Genomic DNA, 26,443 nt, shown 5'->3' on the forward strand with positions numbered 1-26,443 from the left:
AATTACAGCTGAACTCACGGGAGATCTGGAGCTGGTGCTCAAAGAATCGGAGCCCCCAGGACAATGACTTCATTGAAATGGCACTGCACAGACAAGTGCGCAGTTACCAAAACTTCTACAGGTGGGCTGCTGTCAACTGGGGACTAACCCAGACCAAGTGCTGAAGGCGAGAAAGCTACCGAATGCACTGCTCACAAAGGCAGAGTTCGCAAGTCCCCAACTGCGGAATTCTGATGGGTAAAATCACGTTCTGAGCCGATCACTCAGCTTCAAAATTCAACGCACTGAAAATTTGAACTGAGGGAGACCAAACACAGCAGGGTGAGTTCAACCTGCTTCTGTCCTTGATTCTCACACCTAGCGCACAGCCCTTTGCACACCTCTGAACGTGACTCCTCAGTGTAGGCTTACAGTTCAGTGTTTTGGGCTCCTCCAATCTGCAAAATGGGTTAAGAGAAGATGTCCTCAGCAGAGAAAGCTCCCCAGCCTTATTTGGTTAGCACAGGTCTGCCTTTGCAATCTCAGGAAATACTTTACGTATTTTCTATACTGAAAATATAGATCTCAATGTTTAAATTTCAGGAGAATCTTACTTCTTTGGATAGGATTTCTTTTTTTCAAAGTGCTTTTATTAGTGTGTCTTCTTGAGAATCATCATGCAGGAACTGGTCCCCTTAGAAACCTGCCAGCAAGAACTGAGGATGGGGGCTGGGGATTTAGCTCAGCGGCAAAGCGTCTGCCTGGCAAGCGCAAGGTCGTGAGTTCGGTTCCCGGTACCGGAGAAAAACCAAAAAAAAAAAAAAAAAAAGAACTGAGGATGGGGCACAGGCCTGCAATTCTTAGTGACTCAGGAGGCTGAGGCAGGACAATCCAAGTTCAGGGCCAGTGTGGGCAACTTGGCAAGATCTTGTTTCAAAACAGAAAGTGGGATGTGTGTGTGGGAAACCAGAAAAAACCTGCAACAGTGATTGCTAGGGATATAGCTCAGCAACACAGTGCCTGCCTGGCAAGGGCGAGGTGAGTTTGATTCCCAGTACAAAAAACAAAACCAACCCCCTCCCCCAAACAATAACAATTCTCAGCTACTATCTACTAACAAAGAGAAAATAAATCAGAAACATGAGTTTAGGCAAAAACCTAAGATGCTGGTCAAGATTATTAAGCCTTATCCTAAAAACTTTACATATATTTATAAATCACTACACAATTTATTTTCATCAGTTAAGACAAGGACATTTAAAGACTAAACTTTCAGGAATAGAGCTAGTGGAATATAGCAGCTCTGAATGGATACGGGGCAGACCACCTCTGAAGGACAGCCCGTCACCAACAGCAAAGCTGCAAAAGTGACTCATTAACTCCACAAATGGAAAACTTTTTGTGGGGGGGCACTTGAGACAGGGTGTCACTTTGCAGTTTACTGGCTGCAAACTCAGTGACCCTCCTGCCTCAGCCTCCAGAGTGCTGGGATTACAGACATTTAAGTCTGGATGCATGTAAGAGTTTGGCTAACTTCATGCGGGGACTCTGAAAAATTTCATCTCTAACTTCTCTGAGCTCAAGCAAGCAAGCTCCTAGAGCTCTGCTGAGTGCGCTGGAACATCCACACCAAGTTTACCCAGCCCTCATCAGGAACAGATGGCCAGGGTCTCTTCATGTTCCCAGTAGGGCAGGACGCTGCTTCTCATCTTGGAAAGAATTTCGTACTGTCTCCTACCTGGGTGCTCACGCCCTCCTACCCCCGCTGCTGGGGAAACCCAGGGCCCCGCCCAAGTTAAGCTAGGGCTGACACACCCCCAGCTCTTTGCATATTTAAACTTACCTACAAAGTGCCTTCAAGTACCTCCAAGGCTTTACAAGAGCTAACTTGCAGAATTCAGTAAGCTCTGGACGCCCTCTCCATCTAATTCAGGTCAGCTGTCACTGCATCCTAGGCGCTTCCTGTCCAGTCTTCCCAGCTCCTAATTGTAATGACTGCTTGTACACTGTAAACCTGCCTCAGCCACTCGGCCACTCCCACCTACAATGATCCCCAGACCCGCAACAGTGACCCTTTTCCAGCCTTCAGGAACAGCTGCTTCGGCACTCCTGCCACAGGTTCGCCGCCGCTGCCCTAGACTATGACCTCATCTCTAATCCACTCGGACAAGGTACAAAGCACGCACTGACGCTCCTCTGGGCAAACACAAGGCCTTACCTGCAGCCCCAGTATACTCAGTACGCCACCATCCCATCTCCCTCGACTTCTCGGTAGCGGAGCTTTGATGAACAGCGGGGGACACAGGAATCAGATCAGCACTTGACACACAGCTGTCTGACAAAAATGCTCTGAACAGTGCGGAAATACAGCGGGTGACACGGGAATGTGCAATTCGGTGCCCGCGACCCCTAGCGGAAGTCGGATCACTCACCCAGTGCGGCGTGGTGTTCATGTCACACATCTTTAAGACACCACGGCCCTCCCCTCAAAAGACAGCCACATTGTGGCGCGTGGTAATTCAGCCGCGGGTTCCAATGCCAGACTGTACCAGTGACATGGTCAACACCCGACCGACACTACCCTGAAGGAGCTGGCTAGATCACCAGCTTGAAATCACTTGTGGAGAAATGAAACAAAAAACTACTAGGAGGAAAGCTGCCGCTATCCTAGGTGCAGTCAGCTCAGGTGCTACCTGAGGTTAAGTCACCGAGGGCAGCAACCTAACATCACAAGGCTGATAAATCAACACCTACTCTAATGAAACACGGCCCACAACGGGGCCAGCGGGGAAATGCTGAACTTTCTGTAAGGAACCGTCTGAAGGTTGCAGACTGAGACAAAACGCGAAGCCTACAAGATAGGCCTCACTGCAGTTTTCACCTCATGCACTCACTGTAAAAAAAACAATTCTTGCAAAAGCTTTTAATTCCACTGAATGACTTCAATTTTGTTTTGCGAACAATCTCGCTATGTAGCCCAGGGTACCTTTGAACTATGTGGCCCAGGCTTGCACTACATTCAAGGCAATCCTCCTGCCTCAGCCTCCTGAGGGCTGGGATGACAGGCATGCACCAACATATCCAGTTTCCAAATTGTTTTAAGTGAGGTAACGAGGCAGAGTGCTATCCTAAAAAGTTCCAGAACATACCCTGGATAAACTTTGGAGTGATCTGGGCCTCCTAGTTACTCACCACCTTTGCTCACTTACCACTGAGGGGCGAGTGTCAGCTCACAGCTTGTCCTTTCCCCTCTCCGGTGAGATTGCCTCCACTGGGGAGGGGGCAGTGCTACTCCCTCGGGGACACACTCGAAGCCAGCGGACTGGCACACAGGCATGCTCAGATTCAAGCCTCAGCTCACACCGAGAGGATTCCACTCTGGCATGGGAAGGAGGCTTGGGGTGTTTGAGGGACACTGAGAAATCACGCTGTGAACTCTACGCCCTACAGGCACTTTTCACGCTTCAGTGAGTAACACTTCCCAGCACTCCTGAGGTCAGAGCAAGGCCGCAGGGGCTCGGAGCAGACGCGTCACCCAGGCAAGGGGAAGGTGAGGACTCTGAGTTTCCCCACCTGGAATGGCAGGAACATGAGTGATGCTTCTGCGACGCTGCGGACAGCACAAACACAACCACTGGCTGGTACCTAAATGCAACTATGTCAAGGTAAAGATCTCACAAAGAGGACGCACATTTCCAGGTCTTTCTAGCTTTTAGAACTAAGGGTCTAAGTTTGGCACTCAGCAACAGTAGCTTCCGAATCTGCTACACACTGAGGGTTACTTTTATGAGATACACTGATCATGTATGTTTTTGGTCACTACCTACACCAACAACTTTTCTCATTTTTTAAAATTTAAATTTTATTTAAAAATATCATACATACAAAATCACATAACACACAGTTTAAATGCCCAGCCAGCTTCAGAAATAGAGCACCCCCAATTCTGCAGACCCCTTGCCCTCCACGATCGTATCTCCTCCAAGCTTCCAAAGTACCAGCTAACACTGAGTTGTACGTTGTTTCCTCCTTTCTCTTTCACCGCCATGTATTTAACAGCCTGCCTTGGCTTCCACGTGAGAGCCGTAATGGACACATCCTTCTGTGACTGCTTCTCTGACACTGGACTGTCAGGTCATCCATGTCCACCTGAGGAGCTGGTTCACCATGCAGAATTCCACATACCACACTATCCAACAGACTTGGAGTCTTCCCAGGCTTTGTTTTTCCTTTTTTCTTCCTGTTACAATGTCGCTATGACAATGTTACATCCACCTCCTGGCACACGTGTACAAGTTTCTCAAAGGTATGTACCTAGGGGCGAGTTACGGCAAACCCAGTTATGCCCAAGTGCTTCTCAGGCTGCTGTCCCTACGCATTCCTGAATCTGTCAATGGCTGATCTACTTAGGGTGGCCAAGGGGAAGAAGCAGATCAACTATGAAGCTCCTGAAATGCACTTTTAACATACAAACTAAAAATTCTGATACAACAATAAAAAATATATACACTTCTCCCCTTTGGCTTATTTGAAATGTACTCTTAAAAGCCAAATGTTCAACTTAAAAACACTCAAATATCCCAAATGTTTTCTAAATATATTAAGTGAAAAATGGCAAGACTCAGAACATATGGGTATATCAGAGAGAGACTATCATCTATCTATGCTTATACTCCCCCGCCTCCCATTCCTCACCCAAAAAAACCAGAACCCCCCTTCAGACAGGAAAAGGAAAAAAAAAACAGATCCTTGGGAGAGTAACTGCTAATAGCAGGAGCTCCGGAGAGGAAGAACAGAGGGACAGAAGACAGATAACTGAATGCTTCTGCTGTTTCTAAACCACCTTGCATTTACTGTTATTGTAAAACCATGTGCAATCATTACACTCAATACAAAATTTCAAAAGAAGTAGTTAACGGGGGTGCTTTAACAAATAACTAAAAACCAGTCAGAAATTGAAACGTGAAAAGTAACCCTGAATGAAATCCCAGCCTATAAATGTATATATACAACAACTTCAAGCATTCCATGCATATAATAGGTGTTTAAAAATATACACAGCTCATCTACAACACATTTTTAAGGACAGAGTGGAAATGAGCTTTAAAAACTCCAGCATGAATGTTTTTACATCTCTAGAAACTTCCCAGTGGTTGAACTCAATCCACATGTGGTCCAAGCGTTCTCAAAGCTCAGGAAGGTTGGTGACTGTGACACTGATCATTATTTAAGGTATCAGACAGACTGTCTGCAGGTGAGTAACACTCAAAGCAGAGGAGGTAAATACCTAATTTGAGTAACACGGCTAGGTTATTAACAGGTCTAGATCAAGAAGGCAAGAAAAAAAGTGTTTCAAACAAAACTGAAAAATAAGACTTTGATCTGTGTGAAGAAAAGAACAGGTTGTAACCGCACATGGCCCTTTGTACACAGTCCGCCTCTCCACTTCTGACAGGAGGGAGCTGGGGCAGCGGCCCATTACCCGGAGAATCACGCCACGGGAGCTGTGCCAGTTAGGCAGCCGCAGCCAATAAAAGCTTGTCCGATTTTATAGTAATGAAATGTTACCTAAGGAGTCTTTGTCTTTTAGAAATACATACTGAATTATTTACAGATTAACACGTATAACTGAGACTTGCCAGAAAATAGTAAAAGGACGAACACATGAAGACTGGCCATAAACCTTACTGGTGCTGACCTGGTGAAGGGCAATGGTACTGCTCTAGTTTTGTGTGCTAAAATTTCTACAGTGGGGGAAACAAAAAATTCTGCACGCGGGGGAGTGGAGGTGTAAAGGGATTGAAAATAAGCAAGACGCACTATATCCATACACGCCCCCCAAAATAATATTTTTTTTTGTTTTTGTTTTTTTCTGGTACCGGGAATTGAACTCACGACCTTGCACTTGCCAGGCAGGTGCTGTGCCGCTGAGCTAAATCCCCAGCCCCCTCCCCCAAAATAATGTAACCAGCTGACAACTTTTTGGTTTGCATAGAAGAAACATGTATTTCTGGTTTAAATAAGCACCTGGTCTCTACATTAGATTCTTGTGATGTTGGTTAGCGACAGTAAGTTCCTGTGGAGCCACAACAATTTGGAATATAAAATAGTGCAAAACCCAACTTTCCTGCCTCAACCATTAAGCGCAGTCCTTAGCCATGGACATCCTAAGGGGTCAGGCCTTTCCACTGGGGCCTGATGGTCTAAGGTAGCTGTTAATTCCAGAAGAGGAAGGGGAGAACAACTGGCGTTTTCATACCTTAGCAGTAAGTCTTCTTAGTATATACGCCTTCTCACAGCGATGTCTTTCTTAATACCACAGCCGTGCCAAAGGTCACAAAGCAGTGGTTAGGAGCCAATTAGCTCTATGTTTAAGAGTCTGTTTTATCTTAACCCTCGCATGAATCATCACTTGCAAATTGAGAGACAAGCTAAACATCTACTGCTGCATTTCCAGGATCAGCTAGGAAAGGCAGGAGGGCTGTGTCCCCAAGCATTTTCTCACAAAGCCTCTAAAGGTGATGTCGTCATTATTATTTTTACTTTTTTTTTTTTTGGTCTTTTTGAAACAGGGTCTCCCTATGCAGTTCAGGCTGACCTTGGGCTCACTGTGTCGCCCAGGATGGCCTCGAACTCACAACCATCCTCCTGCCTCAGCCTCCCAAGTGCTGGGATTATAGGCGTGCGCCACCACACCCAGATGTCTTCATTATTATTTTTAAGTCTGGTGTATTTAGCAGAGTGTGCCTATCAGAATGAACGCAGAGGCACAACAGTGAGGCAGTGGACAAGGGCAGAGACCTCGACTTCCTGCCCTAAGACTCCACAGGACCTTGGATGAGGCCTTTAACCCACTTACTCAGTTTCTTTTCCTATACACTGATGGTAATACTTGAAATTTCTAAGTTAAAGGAGTTGCTATGAGATATACTTTTACATGAGAGAATACTTTTTATACGGTTGATGTAGGTAGCTACAGATAGAAACATGCTGCTAATTTTTCTGTATGTGACATAAAATTACCTGCTTTGTTTTTTAAACATCCTTATTATATATACTACACACCCCACATACAGAATAAAAATACATTCATAAACTGACAGGTTAAGAGAACTCTTGGTACAAGATAAAAACAAGGCTGAAATCTAGTTATAAGTTCTCAAATGCGCCTCTACATCACTTCATGGCTAGACGGTGCAAGATAATGTTCGTCAGGATAGTCAGCAACTTCTACTACTCAAGAGATCTCTCAGGGATGTAAAAATATATTCCAATTCACTATACATTTTTGCTATTAAAATCAAAATCCAGTTTTATTCATAACCGCCCCCAAATTGAAGCACCATTATTTAAACATTGGACTGGAAACTCTATAAAAGTCAGTCTTAAACAGAAGAAATTAGATAAAATTGTACACCAACACCTCTAGTAGTAGTGTCTCTCAACAGGTAAAACAAGGGACTAGTTCAGAGTCAATAACTTTATTAGAAAAAGATTAATACTAAAACTTTTAATGACACAATCAACTCTGTAACAGAAAGTCAGAGATACTTTATTTTTACTTCTAAATCCAAAGGCTAAGTATAGCAGAATTGTAAAAATGGAATCCCACCTAGTCTGATTCACAAGAATACTAACGTTTAATCCTGTTTGCAAAGTCCAAGAATGAAAACTTGCAATTAAACACTGAGCAAGCCACATGTTTAGGTAATATTTCTTAAAAAGTCTTAAAGAAAAAATATGATACAAGACCTAAGTTTTCAGTGGCATATATGCTATTAACACATGTTCTGAAATCTGGTAGGTCACATCAGTTCTGAATTAATTTTTAATTAAAAAACAAAAACAAAAAAACAACTAACTGAGCTTTATACTTTTTCTATGCCACTATAGCTTTCTTTCACCTCATTTTAATGCCGATCTTCACTTTATGCCGTTTTCAGTATTCTTCAAGAAATCTTCGAACAGTAGTCCTATAATGCAAAATTTGGGGAAAAATGATAATTAGACAGCATATAAAAGGCAAATTTTTATGACTAAGTGTTGGCCCAGTCACTAACTGCTAATTATAATTAATGTGTATGTGAAATGTCTGTATTCTTTTTAAATAGCCAGCCATCGGTGTGGTAGGCCATGTGCCTGTGTGTACTTGTCTACGTGTGAATGGCTCACACTGCAAGAATTCTACTGCTCTCCGAGAAAAGGAAAGCCATCAGCAAATCAACTCATTGGTACTTTCTTTTATTAGGCATATTTCATCCCACGCCACTAGCCCAAAGAACGAACAGTTTATAGAGATTTTAAGAACATTTATAAAACCTAACTTTTAACAGTTCTTAAAAAACTCACAATTTATTCTATACAGTTTATCAGTTCTGTGTGTGTCACAGATTGAAGATGTCTGTCCTGGCCATTCACTGGTATTTTAAATGTACCAACCAGTGACTTCCTATACACCTATGGGTGACTGCAAATTCTCCTACACAGTAGGAAATATTAAACACATACCTCTTAAAGACTTGAGAATTGCATTGAATGTAACAAGGCGAATAATATGAGGTGTTTATTGTATTTAAAATTCTTTAAAGATATCTAATTCTGGGCACCACTGCATCCCTACACACAGTCGAAAAAAAATTCCATTCTGTTAAACATTTGATTTATTAAGTTGTCACGCAATACACAAAAACCCCTCTGTGCTTCTTATAAAGAACAAAAAGATACACAACAGTTAAGCGTAAAGATCACAGGCAACAGCATTCAAACATGGATGTGGGTAGAGAAAGGAGTACCTGGCATGAGTACCTGCTTAGTTTGACTGAATCCTTGATTTTTAATTTGGCTTTTCATGGGCCGCTCACAACACCAACGCTGTGTGAGGTATGGTAGTCAGCTGCAATAATTCATAAACCCTACACTTCCATCAATCCAATGCTACTGGCTCTCGAGTTACAGAACAAACTGCATTAGAATGCAAGGCAATAAAGCAAAAAACTAGAAACATCCTCGACAAAGAAATACTAGCAGTTTAATTAAAACAAAGTAGTCCAACATGTGCCTCAGAAATATTTAAGTTTTTAAGCATTATGCCTCTGCCAATGTACCAACACAAGATGGACTTAATACCAAAAAGAAAAAAAAAAAAAGAAAAAAAACAGTTCAACCTTTTTATTTAAAAAAAAAAAAAAAAAGAAATGACAGCAAAATCCCTAAAAAAAGGATCATTAACTTTTCAATGGCGACTATATTACAAACGTGGGCAACACTTTCCAAAGAGGCACACTAACGGGGGCACGGGTCTGCTACAAAATAGCTGAGACAAAACAATGTACCTCAAAATGTTTTGCAGGACTACACTGTCTTTTCCTTCAGAGGAGGCTTTTGTATGTCTTCTTACTCGGCTTAGCTCCATCTTCATCTGTGCATACTTACGCTGCACTGTCAAACAGTAACAAAAAGCCCTAATCAAAGTGAGAAACAGTACACTTACCTCTGTCTGATCTGAGGTCTTATCAGATCAGTTTTAATTGGACTGAGTGTCACCTTCAGATTTAATGTCTTCACTGGTCCCATTGACCTCATTCTTAGTATCACTTTCCTTCGATTCAGGGTTTGTGTCTTCACTCTGTTTCTCTCGACTACTGGACTTCACACTACTTTTTTTATCCTCAGATCCCCTCTTTTCTGCTGTAAAAGAAGACATTGATCATGGATTTTAAAGTACAATAAGTATGTTACTCTTTGAAACAAGAGAAAGAGTAAAGACAATTATCCAAGTGACACATTACTGATTTCTACCCAAGGGAAACAATTTATAATTTACAGAGAATCAAGCAACCAAGCAAGCAAGAAGGGGAAGTAAAAGGTAAAAAAACCCCAGCAAACTCTTTCAAACAGGTCAGAATATTAAGTTTACTGCAGAATCTAAAACACTTGAAGTTCAACTATTAAATCAGAAGGGTAAAATCACAGCCAGGCATGGTGACACACACCTGTAGCCCCAGCACTCCAGAGGAGGACTGCTGCAAGTTCGAGGCCAGGCTAGGCTACAAAGTGAATTTAAGGCCAGCCTGAATTGCACAGCGAAACCCTGTCTCAAAAACACAAAAAAACCCCTTGTAATCATGAAAGTTGAAGCAAGTAGTTTCCTAGAATGTTCATGCAATCACACATTTTTTTTTTTTCAGGAGTCATATTACATTTATTTCTCAAAATATTTAAATTACAATGTCTAGTGTTGCTGCTAGAATTTGTCAAGATTCCCTCTATTAGGGGCTGGGGATTTAGCTCAGCGGCAAAGCGCCTGCCTGGCAAGCGCCTGCCTGGCAAGCGCAAGGTCGTGAGTTCGGTTCCCGGTGCCGGAGAAAAACCAAAAAAAAAAAAAAAAAAGATTCCCTCTATTAAGCCATTTTGTCAGCAGCTCCAATTCAACATGCAGCATTTACAAGACAGGATCTTGGGGACAGTGGACATAAATTGTCTCAGGAGGAAGAAAATACGTTAAAATACAACTTTTTTCAATAAAAAAATCTGTTATATGCACACAGTCTTAAAATAAGCAGAACACAGCAAAATGATACACGAAAAACAAGAATAATGGGAATGATAACAAGCCTCAATGGCACTAGGTCCTGGGATTGCCATATTCAGATCTGAAGATAAACATACTAACTTGAAAAGATAAAAGACAAGATTGAGAATTTAGTCAAAAAACTGGAAACTGTTATAAAGATGAGTAAATGCCAATTTCAGAATGAACAAACACAATATTCTAGATATTTACCTACTATCTGAAACTTGGTGGTATAAAATAGTATTATTAATATTCTTAGTATTATCATCATCATTTCTCACAGTGCCCAAGTTGACTAGGTTCAGCTCAGCAGTTCTTGCTCATTTTCACACATTTTAAATGCAACATTTGGGGACATAGCTCAGTGGCACAAGTGCCTACCTGGCAAGCGCAAGGTTGTAAGCTTGATCCCCGGTACAGCAAAAAAAAAAAAAAAAAAAAGCAACAGAGTTTTATGCATACACAAATATCCAAGAGGGATAAACAGGACTGGAGACATAGCTCAGTGGCATAGCACCTGCCTGGCAAGGGAGAGGTCATGAGTTCTATTCCCGGTAGGTACATACATAAAAACAGAAGGTAAATCCTGACCCAGCAACTGAACGTCTGTGCTCTGCTAGGAAAAGGGGGGCAGGGAGTCACCTATGTTACCATAGTTAACTGTTGTGTCAACCTGAAGAAGAAGAAATGCCCAACTCTGTTGGACATGGTGGCAGACACCTGTAATCCCAGCACTTGGGAGCATTGTTGCAAGTTTGAAGCCAACCGGGGCTACACAATGAATTCAAGGCTAACCCTGGACTATAGTGAGACAGGGAGGGGAGGGAAGGGGATGGGATGGCAGGGAAAAACAGAAAGAAAGAAGGCAGGCAGGCCCAACACACTGCATCAGCATAGTTCTTGGCGTGGCTGAATAGATCTACAGAAGACCCACCCTGGGTGTGAATGGCAACAATCAATAGACTTGTAGCCTAAATGAAATTAAAAGAGGAACAAAGAAGGAAGTCTTGCTTCTGTTTCTTCAGAGGGGTGCCAGTGCCAGTCTTCTCCAGAAACCATTTCCTGGTTTCCAGCACAGACCCTTCAGCCTTCCAGCATGGACCCTTCAGCTTCTGATACAGAAGCCAACAGGACTGTGCAGTGAGCTCCGAATCTTCCACCTCTGACTGGATCGTTTGACTCTCCAGCGCACATGGCCCTTTTGCATTCTTCCACACCTGACTGTGCAGGCGGCCATTAGAAGCCTACCTTGTAAATCCTATATATTTTGTATTAAATCTGTTACTGTAGCAAACACTGGCTGATTTACCATCCAAGAGGTGTTTTTCCAAAAAGAAAAAATTTAAAACTCAATTTAGCCACAAATAAAGAAAGAAGAAACAAAACAGCCTTTTCTTACAAGTACTACAAGGAAAAACCCTGTTTGTCCATGATCTAAACACAACTCGGGCTGGAGATATAGCTCAGCAGCACAGTGCCTACCTGGCAAGGCCAAGGTCGTGAGTTTGATTCCCGGTACAAACAACAACAACAACAACAACAACAAAAAACCCATACAACTCAGCTCATTTTGCTTAAACACAAGTTTTACTAAGTTCAGGGATGCCACTATTACAACTGGGATTACAGGCAAGCTATGATGCATTGTGTCCATATGTGTCCCAAAAGACTCATGCAGTCAGCTGGGGCTTTCTCAGATGTGGCTGAACTGATTCATGGTGCAATGCTCAGCTAAGGACACCAGGATTAAGGGTGTAAGTGCCACATGCCCTAAGCAGTCTGGGTAAGACAAAAGGAGCAGAAAGTCGCTATTGAAAGTCCCTTGTTGCTGTGCTACCTTCTGTCTGCCAGAAACTGCTGGCTGCCTCTCTACCACGTGCCACTGTGCTTTGGAGCCAGACGATTATGGACTGAAACCCCTACAAGCTGTGAGCTAAATAAACCTTTCCTCCCTTAACTTTGGATGTCGGGTATTTTGTCTCAGTAACGAGGGAAAAGTAACTGAGACACAACAGGACATCTCCGTGCTCTATCTAGAAATTATACAAATGCACCAGTTTTTAGTCAGGCCAGTGCCAGTCGCCTCAACTTTAATTTCAGCAGGCATCTATATTCTTCTCCACCTTTTTTGTTTTGTTTTTGTTTTATGGTACTGGGACTCCAACTCAGGAACTTGTGCTTGCCAGGCAGGTGCTTGTGCCGCTGGGCTACACCCCCAGTCCTAAGGCACCTAGATTCTGTCCTTACAAATCAACCCGGTTTATTTCAGGTTGCACAAATGGAACACAGTGCTAATGTAACAACAGGCAGCATTAAATTTTCCCAAAACAAGATTAACTCATGTCTGACATCACTATCTGTATTTATTTAGGAGGCAAAGTTTAGGAAGCTGAGTTTAGGGCTCTTTCACTGAGCTACATTCCTAAACCTTTTCTAAAATTTTTGAGACAGGGTCTAAGTCAGGCTGGGCTCAAACTTGTGATCCCCCTGCCTCAGCCTCCCAGAGTGCTGAGATTACAAGCCAAGCATGAGTATCGAGCTCTTAACAGCTGACCCTTCGCCCCAAAAATACACTACCCAGAAAGTCTTGCAAAAACACTAGGTGAACATTCTCAAAACTAAATAATTAAACCTTAATACCAAGTGTCTTTTTAATTTCTAAATTAAAATGATACATACTAAGGTCCTGACAGCAATAAGAAAACATTATTCTTGTTCTTATTTTTTAGTATCCGTTTCATGTTATAGAAAAGGCCAATATATGGAAAACGCTTCAGAATTTTTAAAACAGAGAGTGCATGCATAAAAGTAGAGCAAAAAGCACAAGCTTCCTCTCCGCAAAAAACTAGTCGATTGTCTGTGCTGCTTGCTAGATCTCTAACTCAAGCAAAAAACCCTAAGCCTGAAAAAGATAAGACCAGTTCTACAAAAGAACACAATATGAGCACCACATAAAAGACCAGTATGATAAACTCGAACAGCAACACATGTATTGTGATCAAATGTGGGCAGACAGGGAGAAGATGGACATGCAGAAGCAAGAAAATGAGGAATAGACCCTTTCTTTCACTCTTTAAACCATGCAAAGCAAAACAGCCCAGCCAGTACAAAATTGAAAATGCTGAAATTTTTTTTTTTAAATGTATGTGGTGCTGGGGCTCGAACCCAGGGCCTTGTGCATTGCAAGGCAAGAGCTCTACTACAGAGACACATCCCCAGCCCTAATTAACCGTTTTTTTGTTTTGTTTTGTTTTGGGTTTTTCTGGTGTGGGGAATTGAACTCGGGACTTTGTGCTTGCCAGGCAGGTGCTTATGCCACTGAGCTATACCCCCAGCCTGAAATAGTATGAAAGCAAAAGAAAATGCAAAAGGCAGGCCCTGATGACAGAAAGAATTATCTTTTGGTAAAGAATAAATTAAAAGGTAAGTTGGTTGTGGTGGCACAAGCCTATTATGCCAGAACTTGGGGGAGAACAAGGCAGGAGGATCGCTATGAGTTCGAGGCCAGCCTCGGCTACACAGTGACTGCAAGGTCAGCCTGAGCTGCATAGTGAGACTATCTCAATTCCCCCCGCAAAATGATGAGAATACTTTGAGAAACATACCCAAGACAAAATTTAAAAGTATTCACAGTGCTAACAGCATACTAATTCAACTACTGGGAATCCACAGAACACTAAAGGAAAAAGTAGAAGGAAAGAGCATACTGCTTTAATATAAAACATAGTTTAAGATACACGAAGGTTTTCAACTTGTGAGAATGTAGAAATTAATTACTGAGTTGAATGAATACTGTACAGGATTAGACCAATGCAACAAAGTACATTTACTTTGGAAGGCATTATTGAACAATGTAGCAGATTTTTAAAATGCAAGAAATAAGCAAGGTGATAAATTCTCCAGCCCAATAACCCTGTAAGAGAGTACAACACTTTCAAGAATCCAGATGCAACCTTCAGGTTACCCACTTAAGGATCGGGGGCAGGATACTTGTCTCTCATGAATGGTGCTCCTTACAACTAAAAATGAATACAGCTTTAAGTAGCACTCTGCCTATTTCTGGAGAAAAGTCAACAGAATAGTAGGGGTGTTAAGACAGCCTTGAAAGAAACTGATTTCTCACATAAACTAACCTTTCTCCTTGGATTTTCTGTCTTGTTCTCTGTCTCGACTTTTGCTCCTGTGCTTATATGACTTTCGATCCCGGCTTTTTGACCTTCTTCGATCCCGACTGCGAGATCTATGTTTCCTTTCTGATCTGTCATGGCTTCTGCTTCTTCGCCGATCTCTACTTCTGGGTAATTTAAAACACGAAATCAACTTCAGCTGGCATTACAATGAGACAAGACCGTGATGTAGTACATACAAGAGTAGACAAAACTTTCCCTTAAAAAGCAAATAAATAGAACCCCCTCCTAAAACATTTTACATTAGAAATATCAAGTGTTAGGTGCTGGGGATTTAGCTCAGCGGCACAGTGCCTGCCTGGCAAGCTCAAGGTGGTGAGTTCGATTCCTGGTACCAGAAAAAAAAAAAAAAAGAAATATCAAGTGAAAATTACTGAAAATCTAAATTCAACTTATCTCAAACAGTGCTAAGATGGTTAGCATTGTTCTCTTTAGGCTCAACTATAATTCTAATAATCAGAACAACAAAATTGGTTTCCTATTTTATGTTACCCATAAAATCAGTGAGAAAAGCAGCACTTAAGAGACCACCTGTCATCTGGGTGTGGCGGCATGCACCTAGAGTCCCAGCCCTCAAGGGCTGAGGCAGGATCACGAGTTTGAGGCCAGCCTGGACTATACAGTGAAACTCTGTGTCCTAAAAAAAAAATAAAAATATGGAGACATACAGAGATGGAGAGGGAGGGAAAGAAGGAGAGGGAGAGAGGGAGAAACAGAGAGAGAGAGAGACAGAGACTGGCGGGGGCGGGGCCGGGACTGACAGACACATTGAAGGAGGAAAGGAAGGAGGGAGGGAGGGGCAGGGGGAAGGGAGGGAACCCATCCGCTATACTATCTAAAAAGAACATGGCCCTAAAGATAGAGCCATTAACTGACTCCACTCTCATCACGTATCCTAACAATCCTTGCAGGTATGGTTCAACTTACAATTTTTTTACTTTTCTGGTAGTATAAGAGTAATACGCATATGCCTGAAACCCATGCTCCAAATGCACAATTTCGTTTTGCTTTGTTTTTGGTACTGGAAATTGAACTCAGGACCTTGCACTCGCCAGGCAGGCACTTGTGCCACTGAGTGACATCCCTCGCCCTTGGAGTGTACAATTTTGATGCTTCCTACTCCCCTCACCCCGCAACACAGTGCGCAACACTATCCTGGTGCTGTGTAGTGGCAGCAAGCTCCAGCGCTCCATCGTCACAGGTGAGCCACAACGTACTATGCTGCCACGACATTCCACACTGGCAGGAAATGCACTTTAACTTAACGGTATTTTAAATTTATGACAAGTTCCTTTGTAAGCCCATCATAAACTTGACATTTTTTTGGGGGGGTACCGGGAATCGAACTTGGGACCTCGTACTTGCCAGGCAGGCGCGATTCCACTGAGCTATATTCCCTGCATAAACGTATCATAAGCTGAGGTACATTGGTTCTCAGAGGTTCCTGAGCACCACCCCAAGGAACAACACTAGAAACGACTACTGTTCACTGCAGGCCGCGAGCCAGACACAGTCTCACGCGTTCTGTACCTGCTTCGCCTTCTTTCCCTACTTCGTGATCTTTTGTGGTCTCGGGACCTGCTGCATCTCCGGTCAGAAGTTCGGCTTGAGTGCCTACTTCGTGAACGACTTCTCTTTCTTCTTTCTCTATCACGAGCTCTTTCTTTCTCTCTTTCCTCCTCTTCTCTTCTTCGTTTTCTTTCCCTTTCTTCCCGTTCTCTCTCCCGTTCTTTTTCTCTTTCTTCTCTTTCTTGCTTCTCTTTTTTTAGACGCTCATCCCGATCAGGTTCTTCAGTTCTTTTCCTTAACTTTTCCTAAAGAAATCAAATTGGATCTCTGTTTGCTGCAGTGCTGGGACAGAGCTGAAAGAGCTCACACACTACAAGGCAAACATTCTGCCACTGAGCTACATACACCCTCAGCTTCTCAACTTGGATTTCAATATCATTATCACCTTAAAGACACTGTCAAACAACCGTCACCTAACATGAAGCAATTTGTAGCTAAACTTATGAAATTTGGTGTCTTCAAAGAAAGGACAGAAAATCCAACATCATACAAGGTATCATTACTTGAATAATTCTTCAGTCATCCTCTCCCAAATATTTGGTACTTCAGAGTTAAGATAATAAAGTACTTTGATAGTTTAATAAAGAGCAAAATTTCACAGGGATTATCATTTTTCAAGTAAATATAAATATCAGCAAAACATCAACGACAGGTTTATATTTCCATGTGTATTTCTATACTAAAAAAATGGTTTCAGTGATAGCGCATTACATTTCGTTTTTGCTAAAGCTAAAAGGCATGTTTACAAGAAACTTACTTTTAATTCTTCTACAGTAGCTTTAATTTTGGCATAGCCCATGTGTTGTTTTCCCATCAAATGATCATCTACCCGGGACTGGGCATCTCCTACTATCAAAAAGGCTCCACACACTTCACAAACTTCCATTTGTTTTTCCTGGGCAGCAAAACTTTCAATGGTCTGGAATAATAAATCAGTTGTTACAAGAATATCTGAGGAGGAAAGAACAAGCACATCCCCCAAAAATGTACTTCACATTTAGAGCACATCTCTAATGCACACAGACTGCTAATTTCCGTAAGCCCAGAGCCGTATTTCTGAACACCAACTGCTCAACTTCCAGAGAAGGAATCATGGCAAAAACTTGCTTATCTACTAGGAAACTGAGACCACTGCTCAACTTTAACTGCTGCACACTTAAGTCACCTTGAAAAATTTAAAATACCTGCCAGAAAGCTAAAGCTATCTATTCCAATCTGTATTCATTTCTTACACAGGTGCAACAGATACAGTATCTACCCTCAAAAATCAGTGAGGAAAGGAGCGCACTGAGCATACGCTGAACACATGAATCCAGTACACTGCTCGATAGGAAGAAATCAATGACCGATTATATTTATCATTGGTAGTCTCTAAAACATGTACACTGCACCCCCAATTTAAAGTTAGGAATATAGGAGATACTTTAAGAGTGTGCCAACTTTTAACATTTGTACTGAACAGTTTAACAAAAATGAAAATACATAAAGCATGGTGGTACAGGCCCATAATCCCAGCTTTCTAGGAAATTGAAGTAGGAGGATCACAAATTTAAGACCAGCCCGGGTAATGTACCAATTTAGTAGACTCATCTCAAAATTTAAAAAGGTCCTGAATTCAATCCTCCAGTTAATTCCTAACACACACACACACACACACACACACACACACACACACACACACACACACACACAGTGCAGGTAGGGTAGAGATCTCTGACTTAAGTCAGGAGTCAACAAGTCAGCAGCCAAAGGACTGTTTCTATAAATAAAATCCCATTGGAACACAGTCACATCCACTTGCTTATGTGCTGTCTGTGATGAGATACACTTGTACTTTTTATTTATTTTCATCAGTGGGCCCTGGCTCATAACTCACCCCGCAGCAATTCTCAGAAACCTAGAATTTCTCTTTTCCAAGGCAGGTCATAGAAACTTTAATCTCCCCTCCATTTCTGGGAGCTGGCCATAAAGAAATTCTCTGACCTGCCAGGCATGGTGGCACACCCATTATCCCAGCACTCTAGAAGGCTGGGGCAGGAAGACCACAGAAGACAGAGTTCAGCCTGAGCAACTTAGCAAGGCCCTCTCTCAAAATTAAAAAGGGATGGGAAAGTAGCTCAGTGCAAAAGTCCTGGGCTCAATCCCCATATCTCTAAGAAAAATAAACACAACAAAAAAACCACATACAAGAACCTCTCTTGTCTGGTAGACACTAAGACTGCTATTGCAGAAAAGATCCTGTCCCATACCTGGGACAAAGGAATGCTACAGAGAGAGGTCAAGAAAAATCTCAACAGCCAGGGTTCTATATTCTTGCCTTAAATCATATTTTTTGTCTAGTCATATTGTTTGTCTCCCTCCCTCCCTCTCTCTCTTTCTTTTCTGTGTGTGGTTACTGGGGATGAAGTCCTGGGTCATTCTACCATTGAGCTACATTCCAGTCCCTTATAAAAACAATTTTGAGACAAGGTCTCTTGTTAAGTTGCCCAGGTAGAACCTGAACTTGTAATTGTCCTGCCTCAGCCTCCCAAAGTGCTGGGATCACAGACATGTGCCATCATGGCCAGCTTGTCCATGTTTCAATTATCTTTGTGCAACAAAGTCTCCATAAAAACCCAAAATAAAAGAGTCTGGGGAGCTTCCAGACAGCTGAACACATGGAGGTTCCGGGAAGGTGGTGCACTTGAGCATGTAGTCTCCGCACTCCTTCCCCAAGACCCACCCATGTCTCTTCACCTCCATCCTCTGTAATATCCTGATAATAAACCAATAAGCATATTTATTTCTGTTCTGTGAGCTATAAAAGCCAATTAACTGAACCCAAAGTAAGGGAATGAGTTGCTCTGGAGTTCAAATAAAACCACCTGGGACATCTGAATGGCATGTGAAGGGGGAGCGGAGTGGAAGACCGCCGGACAGTGTCAGAACTGAAGTGTATTTTATAAGAAGACAACTAGATGGTGACTGCGACGGAAGAACTGATGACTTTCTTGCTGGGGGTGAAATCCCCACACATTCTGGAATAAAAAGAAATTACCTGTGCACTGGGGATGTAGCTCAGTGGTAGTGCGCTTGCCTGGCATGTGTGAGGCCCTGGGTTGGGGAGGGGTGAGGAAGACAAAGAAATGATCTGCGCTGAGTACACAGTAGGATAAACTGAGTTTGAGGTTTTCTTTCTATATCTTCAGGTTGTCTAAGGCTGCTTTCACGTATACAAGGCAAGGCTTAGTAGCTGCCAGACACCTGTGACTTACAAACCTAAAATACTACGTGGCCCTTAGGCTGAGGAAGGTAGAACCTAAGTTCTAGCCCAGGCCAAGCAACTTCGTAAAACCCTGTTTCAAAACAAGAAATAAAAAGGGCTGGGGATGCAGCTCAGTGTGAAAACTCTGGGCCGTGGTGGTGAACCCATAGCACGCATGCTCCAATAGGCACGCAGAGCCCTCTCGGCTGGCACATGAGCCAAGTCACCCCAGCAGCTGGGCACTGGGTAACACTTGTTTTTTCCTACACTAAAACCTCAGGATTCAGGCTGGCACTTTGCGATACACAAGTGGGCTTTAGGTTGCAGTCTGGGCGCTCGTCTCTAAAAGCTTTGCTCTAGGGTCAATCCTTTGTACTATGGAGAAGAGGGAGGGATGGAGGAAAAAAGGAAATGTTTGATGATTCTTTAATTTGGGACATTAGAAAACTGTTTCTAAAGTTCTCAAAAAAAATAAAGTTCTCAAATAGGAATAGACAGCAAGTGAGTCATAATGAACAAACAGTATTTAAAAGTTGTTACTTACTGAAGTTGTAGATCTAAGCAATTCTCTCTCTTCTTTTAGCTGTTCAACTAATTTCATCATTCCCTGGGCTTCTTCTACCTTTCCTTCAGATCCTAATTCTTCAATCTAAAAAGAATAGAAGGAAGTCAAAACTCCAAACTAAGTATTTTTTTCTTCCCCATGCTTTGTTAACATTTAGTGTTCTTTCCTCTTGGGTGGGTTTGTTTCCTGAAGCCTTTCTGGGTTTAATTTACCCTTATAATTATTTTATAAGTTTTAATGACATGCAACAAAATGAAAATTTTTAAGGCGTACAATTCAGTAACTATGCACATATACACATATACCTGTGAAATTATCACGTCCATCTATCGATTAACCTATCTACCATTCCGAAAGATTTCTTCCTGCTCCTTCAGCACCTCCTCCAGCCTCTACCTACACACATGCAAAGACAATCTGGTCTGCCTATCACTATACATTATTGATTTCTGCATTTTATATAAATTGAGCGACACAAGCCAGGCATGGTGGCGCATGCCCGTACTCTCAGCACTTGGAGGCTGGGAAAAGTCTGCCTTGAATTTGAGGCATGGGCTACAAAGAGTTCAAGGACAGACTGAACTCTGCAGAGCCTGTCTCAAAACAACGAATACACAGAAGAACAGAGTTTGTATTCCTTTTGGGTCTGGCTTCTTTTATCAGCCTAAATTATTTTAAGATTTACTCGAACTACTGCACATAGTTCTTTCCTATTACCAAGCAGTGTTCCATTTTGGGCTCCATCAAAAGCTAATTATCCATTTACCTAGCGATGGATATTTGAACTGCCACTAGTTTCAAGTGTTTCTTTGGCTCATTATGAACAAGTATCCTGAGAACACTGATGCCCAGGTCATTGCACAGACATACGTTTTCACTTCTCTTGGGTAAATACTTCAGAGAATATTTCTGACATTAATGCCTACAAGTCTTACCTGCTGTAGGAGCACATCAATTTTGTCTGTTAGAACCTGAATTTTTTCTTCATTTTTGCCTGTTGGGCCAGCTGCCTGTTGAAGACAATAAAATGTGTTATCAACAAATACAAAATAAACACTTAAATGCTCACATATTGTACATAATATTTCTGGGTTTTGTTTTTTTTTTATGACAGGGTCTCACAATGTAGTTCAAACTGTTCTTGAACTCACTATATAGCTAGGGCTCATCTCAAACTCACAGCGATCCTCCTGCCTCCACCTCCCAAGTGCTGGTATTACAGACATGCCCCACCACACCTGGCCTTAATATTGTTAACTATAACGCTGAATCTCAAGTACAGTGATTCAACTATTTTCAATTTGTTACTAAGTTAATGATAAGAGAAAAACTTTATGATTTTCAGATCAAAATCAGTATTTACTAAAAAGGAAAAAAAAAGACTTGACTGTAAACTTCAACTCATACTTACCCCAGAGGATTGTTGGTTTTGAGATAATGCCAAACGAGCATGGCCCCGTCTGATTCTACGTTCTACCTCTGCAAGTAAGCTCTGTAAGTATCGTAAAAAATCTCTCTCATAGCCAACTTTCATGAAACGGGAACTCTTTTCATATCTGATAAAATGAAAACAAGCAAGTCTTTATCCATTACAACTCATACGCATTCCGTCCTAAGCAGTCTCAAAGACTATTACATTTAGGCTGAAGAGTAAAATAGGTATGTGGGAATTTCTGGCTGTTCCTCATTGTGGAGAAGGGAAAACAGGGTACTGGATTGGGTTTGGTTAAGAGCACAGTTTACGCAAGGCTCTGATCATCAGCTCTACCATCATATTGGATCTGTATGTTGCTTGACCCAGGACGTCTCTTGTGTAAGACTGGGTCCATTGAAAAGCAAAGATAGCCAGGCATGGATGTAGCCATGTTCCCCACTGATACACAACACAGCCAGCTTCCAAAATCGTAACACAAATTAAGTTCATAAACCAAGGTACCATCTTATTCCAGAAAAAATGGCTATCACCAAGAACTCAAAAAAACACTTCCCAGGAGTGGTGGCACACACCTGTAATCCCAGCACTCAGGAGACTGAGGAAGGAGGATTGCCATGAGTTCGAGGCCAGCCTGAAGTATATAGCAACACCCTGTCTCAAAAACGTAACAAGAATCAAATGCTGGGAAAGCTGAGAGGAAAAAGAAACCCTTCTATAGTTATCAGTGGGAATGTAAACTAGTACAACTACTATAAAAACAAGCGTGGGGGCTGGGGATTTAGCTCAGTGGCACAGCACCTGCCCAGCAAGCGCAAGGTCATGAGCTCAATTCCCGGGATGCGGGGAGTGTGGAGGTTCCTCAAAAAACTAAAAACAGAAGCCGGGTGTGGTGGCTCACACCTGTAATCCCAGCACTTGAGAGGCTGAGGCAGGATTGCTGAGTTCGAGGCCAGCCTCAGCTACAAAGTGAGTTCAAGGCCAGCACAGCAAAACACTGTCTCAAAAAGACAAAAAAATAAACTAAAAATAGATAATGCACTTGATCCAGCTATACTTTTGGGTATATTCCCAAGACATTTAAAGACATATTACAGTGCTATCTGCATATCCATATTTACAGCAGCACGATTCATAATATCTAAATTTTGGAGGCAGCCTATAGGTCCATACAGATAAATAGATAAAACGTGTTACATATACACAATGAAGTACTACCAGCCACAAAGAAGGATGAGGTTGAGTCATTTGTAGAAAAATGGACACATCTTGAGACCATAATGCTAAGTGAAATAAATCCAACAAAGAGTAAGTATCACATGGCTTTCTCTTATGAGAAACCCAAAATATAAAAGAAGATTTTTTTTTGGAGACAAGGTCTCGGTATGGTACGTAGTCCAGGCTAACCTTGACTTTGCAGGGATCCTCCTGCCTCAGCCTCCTGAGTGCTGGGATTATAGGTGTGAGCCACCACATCAGGCAAATATAAGTAATTTAAAAAGCAAAGTAAAGCCAGGCGTGGTGGTGTACTCCTGTAATCCCTGAGCTCTGGAGGATGAGGGAGGAGGATCTCTGTATGAGGCCAGTATGGGCTACACAGAGACCCTGTCTAAAACAGAGAAGGAAAAAGAGGTAAGAAATAGGGAGGCAGACGGTGGAGATGAGAAGGGGATCCAGGGAGGGAATAAGAGAGGGTGGGGAAGGGAACGGGAAGTAAAAATGACTAAGATGCTAATATGTATCATGTACCAATTGCCCAAGCTCAATATAATTAGTATGTATTACAAACATACTGATAAAAAAAAAAGCAAAACTAAAGAGAGGAGGAACATGAAGAGGAGCCATTATCAAAAACTACACTTAACACGGCCTCTTTTCTGACCCAGTAACCTGTAACAAATGAAAACCCAGACGAACAGATATAGCCCCAAACCACAGATATACTCAATTTCCATAATCTCCAGAAACATACCCCAAGTACTTCCCCTCCTTTCATAAAACTACATGGAAGAATCCCTTTGCCAGGTCAACCAGGCAATATTCCTAGAGGAAACGATTTCCACATCACCTGCTTGGTTATGAGACACATTTCAGCCATGAAAAAAAGGTCTCTTTACATTTAGATAGTAATATATTTCAGAATAAGTACACTACTCTTCAGAGAAGTCCCTCACTTTTAATCACGGTATAGTTTCAAAGGGAAATACTGACAAGCAAAGGCAATCTGACTTTACTAAACTCCATGAAAAACAGTGAAAACAAAAACAGTGTAACTTACTGTTTTCGCAAGTTTTCATCATGAATTTTTTCACATGGACCTGGGGTAAAAGAAAAATATGCATGTATAAATTATTTTGTGGAATTTAACAACCATTTCTCTTGATTAAAAACAGAAGTTGAAAAGAAAAAGAAACAAGATCCATTTTATCCCTGTCATCTGGAGATACCTAAATTGACCCCTTGAGCCAGGGAGCACCGCGTGCAGACAGCACGTGGCAGTTAGGTCTCTAAGCCTGCACGATGGACAGCGCCTCTATGGGAAGAAGGAAGGAAAAGAGGGGAGAGAGAAAGGAAATTTTTCTTTACTGTCACCAAAGAACCACCCCTGACACTATTATTGTGAAAGACCTGCACACAAAGCAGCATAAAACTAGCCCCCAAGTCCCACTCCTATCCCACCTCCAAAGAGCAAGCAATTTCAAACCTTATTTTTTTTTTTTCGGAACTTACCTCAGTTACTTCTAGTTTTTATGCTAATTTTAACTTTTTTTTGTTCCATCAATCTTAGACATCAAATTTTTAAATTAAAGAAGCCTGTTTTCTTTTTTCTTCTCCTCCTTCTCCTTTTATAAAACTGTGGTTTAAACCCAGCGCTCTCCCATTGAACCACATCTCCTTTTTTAAATATTTTTTGAGAGGTCTTGTTTAGTTGTCCAGGCTGAGCTAGAACTTGTGATACTCCTGCCTCAGCCTCCTAGAGTACTGGAATTACAGGTGTGTGCCACAATTCCCAGCTTAGTGTTTATATTCTGACCATGCAAATAGTATATTCTCTGTTGGACCAAACAAAAGATGCATTATGATGACATTTCTGATACACTTCTCTTGAATTTTTTCCTTTGTTTTCCATACATCTCTTACCAAATCCTTCTCAAGCACTTCAACAGAAACCATCTCAATACTATTCTGCCTGCCAGGCATGGTGGCACACACTTGTAATCCTAGCACTCAAGAGGCTGAGGCAGGACAATCGCTGTGAGTTTGAGGCCAGCCTGGGCTGCAAAGTGAGATCAAGGCCAGGCTGAACAGCATAGTGAAATCTTGTCTCAAAACAAGCTAACAAAAATACTACTCTTCCTTACTACTCAAAATATACCATCAGATAACCAGTTTGGGTTTTTCCGTGAGTCTTCTAAGTGCTTCAGTTTGGGATGCTTGCTTTGTGAACTCAGTGTAGAGACCTTCTGAGGAATTCCTTCTAGCTCTGTATTGGCTTTTTACTAGATCTCTTTTTTTCCCCTTGATTTATACACAGTATGGTGGTGTTTTCTGAGAGGAATCCGTAAGAGAGAGACTGGCTGAGACCATTACAATTCTGAAAACTTCATTCTTCATCCTCTTTTGGCTACATTACTGACCTTGGCAAAAATATTTTTTCACTCAAAACCCTGAAGATGTCTGACATCTTCCTGTGTTGTTACTGACACGGCTTAGGCCATTCTGATTCACAGTTCTGTGACCGGCACACTGCCATTTCTCATGTTTGAAATTTAACAGTGATAAGCCTCTATGGGAAGAAGGGAAGGAAAAGAGGGGACAGAGATCTTTTCCATCCATCATGCCAATCTCTAAAAGGACCCACTGACATCCCTCAGTTTAGTAATTTTTTTCTTACATATTTCTTAATAATTTCCTCCCTCTTTTACATTCTCTGTCTGAAACTATTAATCAAGTACCAGAATTCCTGGAGAATCTACTGTTTTTAATGTTAATCTTTTTTGTTGCATTCCCAAACATGACAGCAAGCTCCCTTGATTTTACTTGCAAATCCTTCCAGTGATTTTTAATTCACATATCTTCAGGTCTCATTTCTTTTTTTTTTTTTGTTTTTGTTTTTGTTTTTCTCCGGTACCGGGAACCGAACTCACGACCTTGCGCTTGCCAGGCAGGCGCTTTTGCCACTGAGCTAAATCCCCAGCCCCTCTTCAGGTCTCATTTCTAAGAGCTCCTTTATTTTCAAGAGCTCTTTTACAGTATCACTTTATTCTTTTCCATACATGTGTATCTTATTTCCCTGAAGATACTAAAGTTAAGATTTGTAAACAAGTTTCTTCTGCTTTTCCAATTATCTCCAATTCGATTAATCCCACAGACATCCAGTGTGTTCTTGCTGAAGGGTTCTGTTTCAGATGAGATCAGGTACATTCAAGGTGGTATGGTTATAGACAAGGTTTTGTTTCATGCTCAAGATTTTCTTCAAATGTCTGGTTGCTATTCCTTGATAGCAACTGATTTTTAAAAGATAATTCCAAAATCTGAACGGCATGTATAGGCAGGGTGTGTCACTAAGGGCCTTCCCTAAAGGAAAATCAGGTACTGAGACTTTTAGGAGATTCCCTGTGGGTCATTACTGAAAGACACAACTTCTCTGAAACTGCTCACTTTCTCTAAAGAAGAATGCTTTTCTCATCTGCCTGGAGAAAAACATCTAGCTGTACCCTTCAAGAAAAAGCAGAGAAGAACCCCGCTATTAAGAATACAAATCTCGGGGCTGGGGATTTAGCTCAGCGGAAAAAGCGCTTGCCTGGCAAGCGCAAGGACATGAGTTCGGTTCCTGATACCGGAGAAAAACCAAAAAAAAAAAAAAAAAAAAAAAAAAAAAAAAAGAATACAA

The 26,443-nt window shown here is 41.8% G+C and overlaps 1 protein-coding gene across 6 annotated transcripts in view; it reads right to left on the reverse strand.

Annotated features, from left to right (window-relative positions):
- Positions 1-7,444: 7,444 nt before the first annotated feature.
- Luc7l3 (LUC7-like 3 pre-mRNA splicing factor) overlaps positions 7,445-26,443 on the reverse strand; it is a 34,573-nt gene continuing 15,574 nt past the window's right edge. Inside the window, exons 3-12 of one of the 6 annotated variants that reach the window (XM_005394123.2) lie at positions 23,828-23,867; positions 21,529-21,673; positions 21,053-21,127; positions 20,097-20,201; positions 17,066-17,227; positions 16,270-16,553; positions 14,686-14,846; positions 9,523-9,666; positions 9,312-9,417; positions 7,445-7,952 (exon numbers count right to left, since the gene is read on the reverse strand). In XM_005394123.2, the coding sequence (XP_005394180.1) occupies positions 7,919-7,952; positions 9,312-9,417; positions 9,523-9,666; positions 14,686-14,846; positions 16,270-16,553; positions 17,066-17,227; positions 20,097-20,201; positions 21,053-21,127; positions 21,529-21,673; positions 23,828-23,867 (1,256 nt within the window). In that variant the 3' untranslated portion in view covers positions 7,445-7,918. Of the gene's footprint in view, positions 9,418-9,469; positions 9,667-14,685; positions 14,847-16,269; positions 16,554-17,065; positions 17,228-19,350; positions 19,402-20,096; positions 20,202-21,052; positions 21,128-21,528; positions 21,674-23,827; positions 23,868-26,443 lie in introns of those variants that run through there. The other 5 variants (XM_013519422.1, XM_005394127.2, XM_013519421.1 and 2 more) reach the window with 5 other exon arrangements.

This window comes from Chinchilla lanigera, unplaced genomic scaffold (assembly GCF_000276665.1).
Source record: "Chinchilla lanigera isolate Chin_1 unplaced genomic scaffold, ChiLan1.0 scaffold00050, whole genome shotgun sequence".
NCBI lineage: Eukaryota > Metazoa > Chordata > Mammalia > Rodentia > Chinchillidae > Chinchilla > Chinchilla lanigera.